The sequence below is a fragment of the Meriones unguiculatus genome, chromosome X, assembly GCF_030254825.1.
Source record: "Meriones unguiculatus strain TT.TT164.6M chromosome X, Bangor_MerUng_6.1, whole genome shotgun sequence".
Lineage (NCBI taxonomy): Eukaryota > Metazoa > Chordata > Mammalia > Rodentia > Muridae > Meriones > Meriones unguiculatus.
The window spans coordinates 141,173,436-141,188,213 of record NC_083369.1 but is presented as its reverse complement, the minus strand read 5'-3'; the positions used below and the strand labels follow the sequence as shown (position 1 = coordinate 141,188,213).

Genomic DNA, 14,778 nt, shown 5'->3' with positions numbered 1-14,778 from the left:
ACCCCTTAGGATCGCTTTGCTATCTGTGGTCTTTTGTAGTCCCATATGAATTCTTATGTTATTGTTTTCTAAACCTGTGAAATATGCCATGGGAATTTTGTATTTCCTATCTTTAGTGCAGTCTGCTTTCTTTGCCATCAACTACATATTCCCTGTTGCCTATTACCATTACAAAGCAGTCTTGGAAAATAGTAAGAGCAGACACTAGACAGCCTCTTAACACACCCTCTTCAACTGCCCAGCATCAAAGGAGTAGCTTCCCTAAAACTGAATTTGACCCTCAGCTTTCTACAAAATGTTATATCCCCAAGCAGAAATTAAAAAAGAAAAAAAAAAGCAGAGAACTGAAACTCTTACATACTCATAACAGGCTCGTGTTGATTCTTTTCTGGTAGCCCAGATTCCTTACAACCATTGGCTGCTAGCAGTTCTTCCTCAGGCACACACATGCACAAGCACATGAACACATGCATGTACGTATACACACACTGAAAGGGAGAGAAGGGTCCAGAAGGGCCTTCATATGTGCTTACACACACACACACACACACACACACACACACACACACACACACTCACACACACACACACACTCACACACACACACACACTCACACACACACACTCACACACTCACACACACACACACTCACGTGTGGAACAAGGAACAGGGCTAAGACCTTTGTCTCCTTGAATTGGACTGAGCAAGATACACTTTGTGGGTTGGGTCACTTTAAATGACAGCAGGGACAGGATTGGATGAGACAAGGGTAGGAACTTCAGAAGTTCCCACAGAGGAAAAAAAAAAAGCCTAGCAGTGAAAATAAACCTCACAGAAGAGAGGGTTTTGTTTGCTTGTTTGTTTGTTTGTTTTGTTTTGTTTTGTTCTGTTTTTTGACAAAATCCTGGAATCAGGCCATCTTGGACCAAACAGAGTAATCTGAGAATATCTTGATCTGATCCAGGACCCTGTTCTTCAGCTGGGGAATTAACTGTCCCGTATATTTAAGCTGGAAGATGAGGGACATATGTTCATTACCTCCTGGAACAGCTCTTGTTTTTAGTCTACTAGCACTCAGAAGTATCTCCCATAACAGCTTCTGCTTCCCACAGGAAGTTTTTTGAAAGCTTGAAAGAGAGCTGGGCATGGTAGCTCAGGCGTGTAATCTCAGGCTAATATAGAAGGGTATCATGGCTTCAATGCAAGCTTGGGCTGTGGGAAGTTCTAGGAGAGTCAGGGATACAGAGTAAGTCCCTGTCTCAAAAACAAACAAACAAACAAAAACAACACTTTTGATGGGGCTGGAGAGATGGCTCAGTGGTTAAGAACACTGCTCTCCAGAAGTCCTGACAGCAACCACATGATGGCTCATAACCATCTATAATGGGACCTGATATTCTTTTCTGTCATGCAGGCATACATGCAAACAGAGAGCTCATATTTATAAATAAATAAATCTTTTTTTAAAAAAAAGCTTTTGATGGTCTAATTATATGTCAAACTAGGACTAAAACTTAGTAAAAACAGTGTTGAAAGGGGAAAATTATATAATCATAATATACTTACTAGTTTTAATTTCAAGGAATAAAAAAACAATTAAAATGTACAGGTAAGAAGATAGCCTCTGAAAAACTATCAGCAGCTGTGCCTTTGGTGAGGAAGGCACAAAATTCCTTAGAACCATCCATACCTCGGTAGTCCTGAATTCAGTTCCTGTATGTTAGGAGCCTGTTAAAACTGTGTCCATGACTAGGAAAGGCATAAAAAACACATGGGAAGGAATTACAGACTGGGATTCATGGCTTGAGGATTGAAAGGAAGCTTGAAAGTCACACAGCATAAAACAAAGATGGAAGATCAGGTGACGTGGTGAGAATGTACTCTGCCTGCCTTGCCTGAGTTGCAGCAAGTCAACATAAAAAGGAGAAACGTTGCCTTAGGGGGGCATCATCACCTTTGAGTCTGAAATCTGGAGACTCTGGCTTCTCTTGTCTTGTTTTCTTTTCTTGTATACGTTTTGTTTTTTGTTCTTTTAATTGAGGCAATATTTTACCATATAGCCCAGGTTGCCCTTGAACTCATGACCCTCCAAATTCAGATACGCAAGTATTAGGATCATGAATATGTACACATAGTTTCTTTCATACATTCTTATAGAAGGTAGGCATTTCTGTAAGATATGATGGTAGACACCTGTAATTTCAGCACTTGAGAGGAATGTCTAGCGTCAAAAAAAAAAAAAATTGTGAGTTTGAGGTCAGTCTTGGCTACATAGTAAGTTCCAGCCTAGCCTGGGCTACATAGTGCCACCCTGTCTCAAAAAAATAAAAATATTTCCTAGTATATTAGTTTTTCTCCTTTTCAGTTATCCTATTTGATATCCTCACCTCTTCCCAAAATTTTACCATTGCCTCTTTTGATGGCTGATCCTTACAACTCCCCAGACTCTAGATGTTTAGCTGCCTCACAGATACTCTCAAATGGTTGTCCTAAAGCACCTCAAATTCAGTTAAACTTACACTAAAACGTGATACAGCATGGATAGAACTTTAAACTATGATGCTGAGTGACAGAAGGGAAGGTAGTGCTTTAGGACAGCTGCTTGGATAGCAGCGTGTAGCAGGGACCTAGGGAATTAAGATGAGATACAGTAAGACCAGCAAGGCAGCATTTGCAGAGATCCTGTTCATTAAGAAAACTTAGACAAGCCTTTAATCCCAGCACTAGGGAGGCAGAAGCAGGTGAATCTCTGAATTACAAGGCTGGCCTTGTCTAAAGAGTGAGTCCAAGACAACTAAGACAACGCAGAGAACCCCTGTCCTGAAAAATAAAAACAAATCTGCACAAACCTAGTTCAGTGTTACACTTAAAATATCTTTTAAATCATTGCAAGAGTGGGCAATCAATAGGAGAGATGATAAACTGTGTCAAGATAAAAGTAGTTCAAAACTTGCATGCTTCTATTTTCAGTTAAAATTTGTTTAGAATTATTATAATTTCTCTTCAATTCTTGGTGACATTTTACTTGAAGATATAAATACATGATTTTATATTGTATAAAGAATAAAGTATAGTGCCTGCCACCTACTACTTTTAGATGAATAATGGTGAAAAAGTATATGTATGTGTTCATTAAGCAAGATAGAAGAAATAATAAGATTTTTCTACCAGCATTGTTTTTATTTGGAATTAAACATTTTCATTTTAATATAAATGCTAAAAATAAATACACTTTTGCATTTCTTTCAGTTTTAATGTAAGAGCCTAGTTAAAAGGTAAGGATATATTTGAATAAATTTTATTTTCAGTGTCTCTGAATTCCATGTCATTCTGCCATTTGTAGTTTTATTATTTGTCTAGTTTTCCATCAAGTTTGTAGTCGGTAATTTAGTGTTTTTGCATCAAACCACAATATAAATCCAAGGACTGTTACTTTAATTATAAATTACTTGTTCTTGTGAGCTTTTTTTCTCATTTTCATTGAATCCTTATGTCTTTGTGATGACCACCATCTAAAAGTGAGGAAGGTTTTCCAAAAGGTTTCTTTGCATTTAATCAGTCATTACAAGAATTCATGTGACAGGTTAATATACTGGTTTGCACTCGTGGGCCTCTGTTGTGTCAGGCTGGGGACTGGAGATGCAAAGTTTGCATCTTGAGTTTAGGCCAGAGTGCTTTCTTTGCCTGAAATTCTCCCAAGGAGCACAATGCTGTTTTTTCCTCATTCATTAATACCAGTGCCCTCTAGTGGTGTGTTTTTTGTTTGGTTTTTTTTTTTTTTTTTTTTTTTTTTGCTTGTTTGTTTTGTTTTGTTTTGTTTGTCCTACTCATTTACCATTTTTGGCTGTTCTGATATGTTCTATGTTTAGATGACATCCTCAGGGTTCCATGTTACCTTTTTGGGGATTGTTAACACTGTACAGATTAAAGAATTTTGAGAACTGCACTGTGGGCCGAACTCTAGCTCAGATGTTGTAAGTGACTCTTCTGTTGAAGCCCCTATTTCTCTTGTTTTCTTTTGACAGGAATACACAATACTGTCACAGAAAACCAACGTGGAAATGTTGCAGATGGAATCAACCCTACATGAGGACTTAACTGAGAACTTAACAGAGCATCTCATTTTATCAGGAATTGGAATTTACACTAAGACACTAATGCTGTAACTTTCTTGATAAAATATCTTTATTTTTCAGTAGTGGAATGCTGCAACTTTTTTACACTTAACAATCACTGTTAATCACAGTATTCATTTTCAAAGTTGTATTTAACTACAAAATGTTTTGGGAAATCTCTCAGCAGAATCATTTGAGGGGCATCTTTCTCTGAGCATGGGTTCACTGGGAGAATTTAATCAGATTATATCTAAATGTTTATATGTTGAAAGCTTTGTTGATGTTATAAGAACAAGTATCAGGATTATATAGTGTCTGTACATGAAAGAACTTTAAACAGTGGCCTTACAGTAGCAAATTTTATACTGGCTTTTCTTTTTCTGATGACATTTTAGCTTCTAACTTGAAGTTTCTGAAGACCAGGGCCTATGTATGTCATCAGTTTCATAATACAACATAAGAAGCCTAGAGAAAAGGTGCATCTCCTCCATCAGGTCATGGCGAGTGCACTGAATCATTAGTAATGCCTATCTTGGGTTTTCCCATAACGATTTGCTCTTTTCTAGTTTCAAATGCTATTGTGGAAAATGCGTAAGGATTTTGTAATCTCTATTCCATCTTCTTTTCCCTCAGGGCAAGCTAGTGCATATTATATTTTTAAAGGCTGTTAAAAACCTGACAGACAAAATTGCATATTTGACCATTGTACTTTACTACTACAGTGTTACACATTTTGCAGACACAACTTCCAGAAGGCGCATCTTTGGTTCAGTTGACAGGGGTTGTTGCATCCTTACTATGTTTAAGGTAGGATCCACGGGATACTATATACAGTCTGGAGGTTCAGAAACTCACTTCTTCGTTTCCTTTCTTCTGGTTAAAAGTACATAGACATTCCCAGTCACGTTTTTGTGAAATGTTTATTTGTAAGAAAATAAAATATTGTTGCTCTTTCTGCTTGAAGTTATTACCTGGCGATTGGTGAGAATTGTAATTTTTCATGAGACTGACAACTCTGGGTGATACCTGTTGGATGTTGGGGAACATGTAATGTTATATATTTTCCCTATATTTTTTTAAATGTTTAGTTAAAAGATTTTTTTCATGCAAGGGCCACTCTTCCTTAAATGGGTCAGTGATGAAGGAAGTCAGTGCTAATTGGATGATACATAGACTGTGCGTACAGATGACTTTGTATTGTGTGCTACCTCTAAAGTTCAGGTTTTCCAACCTTACCAAGCATGAGGCCTAGGGTAAGGGAGAAATTTATGTATGCAGTAGTACAGCAAGTTTGTGTTATCTGGGTACTTAAAAAAAAAAAAAAAGACTGTAATTTTTTTGAGTTGGGGTCTCATGTAGCCCAGGCTGATACAAAACTCATTATATGGCAAAGAATGACCTTGATGACCTCAAGAATGTTGGGATTACAGGCATGTTGCCACCATTCATGGTTTTTACAAGATGTTTCTTGCATGGTAGGCAGAAACTCCCGCCTGTTGAACTACGTCTCCAGTCCACCTAGCTTAATTTGATTATCTTATGTGGATAAGTGTTTTTGCCCACATGTGCATCACACGGTACCTACAGAGGCAGAAGAGGATATAGTCCCTGGCACTGGAGTTACAGATGCTTGTGGGATGCCACTGGATGCGGGAAACTGAACTGACATCCTCTGGTAGAACAGCTAGAGTCAGGCTGTTTACTGAGCTTCATGAGACACATGGTCTCATCCTTTTACTTGTTCATTGCTACATGAAACACAGTCACAAAGAGCTGTCAATCAAATGTTTAACTGCTGTAGTTTCATGACTGTCTACTAGAATGTAAGAACAGACGAAATCAGTTGTGTTAGAACTAGGGAATGGACATACGACTCAGCCTGCAAGCTTCCAGGGAATTCTCCTGTCTCCACCTCCCGCCTTGCTGTAGGGATGTTGGGATTACAGGCTACTTTGTATGGATTTATGTAGTTTCTTGGTATCTGAACCGAGATCTTCATGCTTGTGTGGCAAAGGCTTTTATTCACTGAGCCATTGTCCCACCCCAGAAAAGTTTTGGCTGAGTCCTAAACCATTGTCTCCTTCCATTTCTTTCCAAGTGCTAGACTTATCACTGGTAGTAGGGTGATAATTAAGATCATCCCTGCTCTGAAGTATCTCAAGCCAGTACAGGGAAAGATCCATAAATATAAAAAGTTTCCCAATACAGCACTAAATACTGTAACAGACACAAAAGGTTGGAGTCGTTGGCATTCTTGGTTGAACAGTTCCTTCAAATTTCTTTCCTATTGACTAGACAAACCTCCCACGTTTCTATTGGTAAGCTTTCTGGTTTTAAATTTTGATGTTAGTTAAAAATGAATAAAAGGAACCAATTTCCATCTGTATTTCTTTTGTTTTTCTTTTTGAGGGAGAGTCTCATTATGTAATCGAAGTGTGAAAATCAAAGGTATGTGCCACTTGTGCCTGGCTTTTTCTGTTATTTTTTATAGCTACATATGAACTTATAATTACCTCAGCATAAATTTCTATTTAAAAACTACCCATCACCATACGACAGAGAAACTCATTTTAGAGTACACATTTTAATTTTTCTCTAATAAAAATATCATTTACATTAAAACATTTTAAATAGATGCATACCAACTTACCATGTTTTAGTTAATATCTTAGTGTCACAATTGCTGTCATGAAATACCATAACCAAAAGCTTTGGGGAGGAAAGGGTTTATTTCATTCACAGTTCCATGTAACAGTTCTTCAAAAGCAGTGAGGGCAGTAGCTCAAACTGGAGGCAGGAAATAATGCGGAAGCTGTGGAGGAGTGCCACCTACTGGCTTGCTTCCTGTAGCTTGCTCAGCCTGCTTTCATACAGCACTCAGGACCACCAGCCCAGGGGTGGCACCACCCAAAATGGGCTGAGTCCTCCCCTGTGAATCACCAATTAAGAGAATACCCTATAGTCTTGCCTACAAGCCCAATGTTATGGAGATACTTTCTCAATTGGGGCACCCTTTCTGATGACTATAGCTTGTGTCAACACAAAACTAGCCAGGACAGTTAGTAAACTCCCGTTTTTGTAGTTGTTTGTTGATAATGCCTGTGCTCAAACCCAGGGACTCGCAACTGCTTTGGTGTCAAAAGACGGGGGCTAACATCAAGATGTTGCAAGGTAAAAAAAAAAAAAAAAAATATTTTATGGGTGGTCCAAACTTGCAGTCTTCTACAGGTAGAAAAGAGAAGCAGACAAGACTAAAAACGGGGGAGCCTTTTGCAAATAGCGAGAGAGCAGACAATTACAAAATGTGAAATTTTCCAGTTATTTTCATGATCATGGGTTATGGAACCTACCATAAAACATTTTATGGTCAGACAATTCTGAGAATATACTGTGAAACAGTTTATGACATGTAAATCACAAGATGATAGGAGAATGTTGCAGGGTATTGGATCCTATTGTGAACCCTGAGATTTTGATAGGAAAACAATAACACTGTTTCTTGTGGTATAGCTCAGCCCTAGCACACACCTTTAATACAGGAGTTAAAGTCAACCACAGGTCAAGAGGCAGAGCAAGCAATCAGCTGACAGGGAGTAAACATAAAGGGACTTTGATTTGAGGGTATTTAAGACCGTGTGGAGAAGGAGACAACAGCTTTTCCCTTTTGGGTTGTCAGCTAAGTAGGAAGGTCTGCCTCTTTTGAGCTAGCAGATTTTCACCACAGCGTCCAGCTTCTGAATCTTTGGTAAAATCAAACATTTTGGGATTTAGGGTTTTTTTTTTTCCTTTTATTAACAAAGAACAAGTTGTAAAATAGCTAAGTTGACCTTTAGCTTGGGATAACAGAATAATATAGAAATAAGTTATAAAGTTGAATTAGGAAATGGGAGAAAAAAGTGGAGTCAGCTGGCTCTTAACAACACTTCCTTGGCAAATGCTTTATCGCTGCGGTAAATGTCCAGCCCATGAAGGTGTTTTTAGGGAAAGGTGGGAAGGCTTTGAAGTAGACACAAGAAAAGTAAAGCCAAGTCAGAGAGTCTCTCTGCATTAGCTAGCAAGAGCAACCAAGCATGGAATGGCTAGCAGCCACCAGACAAGGGAAGGTGGAGAAGATGGGGTACAGCTAGGTAGTACATGTTAAGATGCATGACTGCAAACTCTTCCACCAAGGGCTGACGGGATGAAGGGACTCTATGGATGAGAGTGAAGCTGAACCCCTGTGTTGCCCTCAGGACTCCAGCATGAAGTGACATTTCCCGGTACTAGACATTCCCAAGGTGCTAGAGAAGCCTGGGGGAGTGAGAGCCACAGAAAGAACACCTTTGGCCCAGGAAGCCTGATTGTAAGCATTCAGTGAGGGCCCAGAGGAAAGGGGATATCAGGTTCCCCAGTGTTGCAGTAAACCGTGATTGTATACTCTGAATCCAGGGAAAGTAGAACGAAGACACCAAAATTGAATTGTAGTTTGAAGAATAGAAAGCAAATGTTAGAAAATCTGACAGCAGCTATCAGGTTGACAAATTAGAACATTTGGAGGGAAATGGGTTGTATGCCAAAACTGTCTTCGATGGTCTGCTGTCATTTCAAGTCATAATGTCCTAAGGCTGATTCAGAAGGCCTTGAATATACAATCCTACAGTTGGGTGGCATGGGTGAAACCCTGTGGTGGTTTGAAGAACAGCTCCCATAGGATCATAAATTCGAATGGTTAGTCAGCAGGGAATGGCACTGTTTGAGAAAGCTTATGAAGCGTGGTACGGCCAGCCTTGTTAGAGGAAGCTTGTCACTGAGGGTGGGATTTGAGGTTTCAAAGGCCCATGTCGGGCTAGAAAGATGGCTCACAGGTTAAGAGCGCTGGCTGTTCTTCCCAAGGCCCTGAGTTCAATTCCCAACAACCACGTGATGGCTCATAACCATCTATAACAATATCTGGTGCCCTCCTCTGGCATGCAGGCCCGCAGGCAGGATACTATATAAATAATAAATACGTAAATCTTTAAAAAAAAAAAAAAAGCCCATGTCAGGCTGAGTCCTGTTTCCCCCCACACACACACAAACCATGCACCTTCCCCCAACAGGAGGGAGATATAGCTCTCAGCTACTACTCCATCTCCATGTGTACCGCGATGCTCCCTGCCATGATGATAATGGACTAAGCCTCTGAAACTGTAAGCAAGTCCCCAATTAAATGCTTTCTTTTATTAGAGTTGCCTTGTTCGTGGTGTCTTCACATCAATTGAACAGTGACTAAAACGGGCCCTAATAATCAAGGTTACATTTTTCACAGCTTCTTGACTTCAGCACAGTGGTTCTCAGTGTGATCCCAGTGCCTGACTGCATTCAACATCATCAGCTCCTTCTATTCAATTCTGATTCTTTTACTGTTGCATTAAATTAAAATTACAATGAGAAATACAGCGAGTTATTGCTACTGTTATTCCCGGGCATATATAGAAATGCATGGAGGTCTGGAAGCGTACTTACTCACTTGGTTACTTGTGGAATTTGTGCTTTTCTTTTATCTGTCACATAACAAAAACCTAGAATTTTTACGTAAGTCATTCTCTTAAAGTGGTAGGAACATTTTGTCCTACCCGTCACTGAACGTCAGTCACTGTAAACATACGATCAAGTGTTACTTTCATTTGGACGTCTACTTCCCTGTGACCAGTAGGGTTTCCTTCTCCTCCCCCATTATAGGAAGTGGTCAGCTTATTTATGCACGATATTGACCTTTGAGTATAAATTATTGACATGCCAAGTGTAATATAACTGCATAAAAGTTAAATTCTTTTCACTTTCTTTTAAAAGGAAAGTCAAGTTGATCGTGGTGGCCGCACTGGGGCAGGCTCTAGTACCAGGACACCCTGGCTACACATTATTTTTAAAGACAAAACTTTTCTCTTTCCCTATTAATTAGTAACCATTAAAGGCTATAGACCCAAAATTGAGTTAAGGTTTTACATGTCATTACACCTAAACCTATGCTATCTACTTTTAACACCTAACCTTCAAAGGACAGAGAGGTGGTAACCAAATCCTGTTAAAAGCCAACACAATTTCACACACACGTATATGTATATATTTATATAGTTGTTTTTAATTTATTTACTTTTTATTCACTTTACATCTTAGTTGTTGACCCATCCCTTCAGTCTCCCCTCTTTTCCTCCCCATTGTCTACTTGCCTCTTCTTTTTTATTTTTATTTTATTTTTATTAAACAGTTTATTTACTTTGTATCCCAGCTGTAGCCCCTCCTACATCCCCTCCCAATCCCACCCTCCCTCCCTCTTCTTCTATGCCCCTCCCCCAGTTCAATGTTAGGGAACGTCCGCCTCCCCTTCCATCTGATGCTAGTCTATCAGGTCTCATCACCACTGGCTTTTTTGTCTTCCTCTCTGGACTGGTAAGGCTGCTCCCCCCTCAGGTGGACGTGATCAAAGAGCCAGCCACTAAGTTCATGTCAGAGATGGTCCCTGTTCCTATTATTGGGAACCCTCTTAGACACTGAACTGCCATGAGCTATATCTGTGCAGGGGTTCTAGATCTCCATGCATGGTCCTTGGCTGGAGTATACTGAGTGAGGTATCCCAGGCAGAAAGACACACATGGCATATACTCACTTAGAAGTGGATATTAGACATATAATATAGGATAAACATACTAAAATCTGTACACCTAAGGAAGCTAATCAAGGAGGACCCTGGGTGAGATGCTCAATCTTCATTCAGAAAGGCAAACAAGACGTACATCTGAAGAGGGAGAAAACAGTGAACAAGACAGGAGCCTACCACAAAGGGCCTCTGAAAGACTCCACCCAGCAGGTTATCAAAACATATGCTGAGATGCATAGCCAAACTTTGAGCAGAGTGTTGGGAGTCTTATGAAAGAAGGGGGAGATAGAAAGACCTGGAGGGAGCAGGAGCTCCATAAGGAGAGCAACAGAACCAAAAAATCTAAGCACATGGGTCTTTTCTGAGACTGATATATATAATTTTTTAAGACAGGGTTTCTCTGTGTAGCCTTGGCTATTCTGGAACTCGCTTTGTAGAGCAGGCTGACCTTGAACTTGGAGAGCTGCCTCTCTCTGCTTGTCTCTGTCTGCCTCTGCCTCCTGAGTGCTGGAATTAACAGGCATGTGCCACCATGCCAGGCAAAAGGTGGTTTTGTTTTTCGAGACAGGGTTTCTTTATGTAGCCCTGGTTGTCATGGAACTACCTCTATAGACTAGGCTGGCCTCAAACTCAGAAATCCAACTGCCTCTGCCTCCTGAGTGCTGGGACTAAAGTCTTGTACCACCACTGCCTGGTTCACTTAGTTTCCTAAAAGGAATGTGACCCTGAAATAACTGTTCTTACACTTGTTCCTTGTACCTGCTCATTTTGTTCCTTAGAGTACCTTTCTGGTTTTTGCTGTTGAGGTTTAGTGTCTCTCCCTCTTTCTCCCTCTTTCCCTCTGTCTCTCTCTATTTGGTTTTTTGAGATGATGTTTCATGTCCATTTTCTTGCAGATTGTCATAAACATGCATAAAACATGTTTAAGTCAGTATGACATTCGCTTGTATAGGACAAGGGGATATTAAGCTCTTTTCCTGAGTAGCTTCATCATTTTATACTCTCACCAACAATACAGGAGAGTTCTGCTTGCTCCACTTTGCCATCAGCTTCACGTATGTTTTGTAGCCAATCTGACAGATGTGTTTCGTAGAGGAATGGTGTTGCACAATTTCTGTGTTCTTGTCTCCCTGTACAGCTACCTTCCTAGTAGAGTGGATCGAGTGACCCTGTTATGAGTTCAGGAATAGACACACACTGACCACTCAGACACCATGCTCAGACTGATGGAACTTTATTAAACTATGAACAATAACTGACCAGCCAGGGCCGTAATCTGGACTTGGGAGCCAGACTATGATGCCTGACTAGCTAAATTGATTTTGTTCCAGGTGTATTGTGTTATATCTAGGTATCTAGGCAAAGCACTTTAAGGTGATTAGCTAGGATTTAGAATAGGGGAGCTTTTGGGGACTTTCCAGCTTTTGGGGAGTAAGGAACATAGCAGGATGTTGCCATCTTAACTCAAGCAGAACATGCATTCACCATCTATTTTATTCTAAGCAGCAAGTATTGAACTACTGAACTACTGTATCCTGGTCTCAGGCACATAGGCCTGAGAACTTGAACTTAATTTCACCTTATAATCAAAATGGAGTCTTGGAGGCAAAATGGCTTCTGATATGCTAAAGGGTACAGCAGGTGAACAGAGGAGCCACTGTTATGCTAAGAACTAAAGTAGGTCTCAACAGAGGGGCTATAGAGTTGAAGCAGGTCACAACAACTTGACACTCATTTAACGGTGCCATACTCTAGCTTGTTTATCTTTTGCCGTTGTGTGCATTTCCTATGCAGATATAGATGTTTTTGTATATGTATGGAGGTCTGAGGTTGATGTTGGGAACCACCTTTGGTCACACATTCTATTAACTTTTTTTTTAAAAAAAAAATTCTGGGTTTTTTCCCTATAGATTTATTTAATGTGTATGATTGTTTTGCTTGGATGAATGCATGTGCATCACATGCCTGACTGGTGCCCACAGAGGATGGAAAAGGTCATCAGATACCCTGGAACTGGAGGTACAGATGGTTGTGCTTTCATATAGGTGGTGGGAATTGAACTCAGGTCCTCAGCAAGAGCAGTGCATGATCTTAGCTATTTAGAACTGGAGAGTCGTTTTCAAGGGAAGGTTCTTTTCAGTCAAGCTCAGAGTTCACTGATAAGCCTAGTCTTGCTAACCAGCTTGCTCTGGGGTCCCCCATCTCCACCTTCTGAGTACAAAATAGAGGTTGACGGCCATGACTAACCAACATTTATGTGGGTTTCTGGGAATCTGAACTCGGTCCTCATGCTCACATGACAAGCACTGCATCACTGAACCATATCCATACTTTTGCTTTCCCACTCTTGCACAAGTTTGCCCAGTTTTCATCATGTCAAATGCCCTTCCTTTGCATCTGCCTTGTTGAGTGCCTAATTCCTGACCCTCTAGGCTCACTGGATCAGTTGCTGTTTCCTGTCTGTGAAACACTGTTTCCTGTCTGTGTTGTGCTGTTTTCTCTCTCTGATACCAGATTTCCGTCTCATTCCTTCTGTTGCCTGTCTGATTCCTGCTGTTTCCTGTTTCTGTCCTGCTGTTTCCCAGTCTCTGATGTGCTGTTATCTGTCTGGGTGCTGCTGTTTCCTGTCTGGGAGGAGCTGTATCCTCTATTTCCTGTCTTCTAGCCCCTATTTTCTGTGCTGTCCTCACTGCTTCCTGCTGGGGCCCTAATTCTATCTCCAACTTGCAGGTGTAGCTTAAAATTACTTACTGGACTAACAGTCTTTATTTTAGCCAAAATCTCCTAGTAGCTTTCTGGTACCAGTGGAAGAGAAATTAAAATTCTAGCAGCTGCCATATGAATTTTTTTAAGAGAAAGGTGTGATGGTGGGTTGATTTTGAGAGTTCCTACTCACCCAAGCTGATCTTCCAGGAGTTTGCTGTTTCATGGTTAGCTGGGAAGGGAGCATGCAGGAGTCCCTACTATGGGCCAAGTGCTGCATGAGAAGTTATCTCACGGGTCACCACACCTGGCTCTGACTGCTTTTTTTGAACGCCACCTGGCAACCAGAGGACAGACCTTACACATCAAGATGGCATGATTTCATAGACCTTAGGATAAAATAAGAATGGAAGGAAACAAGATCTGTGGATTTTTGTGAGTGGCTTTATCACACTTCTAAATCACATTTCTAGGCATGTGAATTACGGATGGGAATTGACAGATTTTCTTAGCAATGCCACTGTCACCTTTTAGCTACTGCAGTTAGTCTATAGGCTTTTTTTTTAGTTTGCATGTGGTATTATACAGCCTGTAAAGAAGCTCTTCTGGTTATAGAGGTCATGTTTCCTTGATGGGAAAAGTTCTGAAAAGTGAGAAACTATAAAAACTTTAATTTCCCTTTGCTTTTTACTACTTCCAACTACTCAGTGTTAATAATATTTAGCAGCTTAGTCACAATCCTTGTCAGCTTTTGCCATGTATGTGCCTGCTTTGTATGCACACGCATTCTCTTTCATTTGTTATTAACACACATAACTTGCACAAATTAATGGAACCTTTTTATACATGCATACAGTATACATTGTTCATAGATCACATCTATCCTTACCACCCTGGAACTACCCTCCCCATTCCTATACTTGCAGGCTGTGGTGGTTTGAATAAGAACAACCCCCATAGACTCATATATCTGAATGTTTGGTCACTAGGGAATGGCACTATTTGAAATGATTAAAAGGATTAGGAGGTGTGGTCTTGTTGGAGAAAGTGTGTCACTGAGGGTGGGCTTTGACAGTTCAAAAGCCCATGCCAGGCCCAGTCCAGTCTCTCTGTCTCTTGCTGTCTCTGTCTGTCTGTCTCTGTCTATCTGGATTAGAACTCTCAGCTACTTCTACAGCACCAAGCCTTCCTGCATTCTACCTTGCTTTCTACCATGATGATAATGGATTTACCTCTAAAACTGTAAGAAAGCCCTTAGTTAAATGCTTTCTTTTATGATAGTTGTCTTGGTCATGGTATCTCTCAGAGTAATACTGTGGAACCATAATGGCCCAGGGTCACAG

The 14,778-nt window shown here is 40.3% G+C and overlaps 1 protein-coding gene across 10 annotated transcripts in view; it reads left to right on the top strand.

Annotated features, from left to right (window-relative positions):
* The window catches only part of Bclaf3 (BCLAF1 and THRAP3 family member 3), a 62,128-nt gene extending 55,626 nt beyond the window's left edge, over positions 1–6,502 (top strand). For 8 of the 10 annotated variants that reach the window (XM_060375325.1, XM_060375323.1, XM_060375318.1 and 5 more), the window contains one exon: positions 4,027–6,502. In XM_060375325.1, the coding sequence (XP_060231308.1) occupies positions 4,027–4,091 (65 nt within the window). In that variant the 3' untranslated portion in view covers positions 4,092–6,502. Of the gene's footprint in view, positions 1–3,250; positions 3,277–4,026 lie in introns of all 10 variants that reach the window. The other 2 variants (XM_060375324.1, XM_060375322.1) reach the window with 1 other exon arrangement.
* Positions 6,503–14,778: the final 8,276 nt, after the last annotated feature.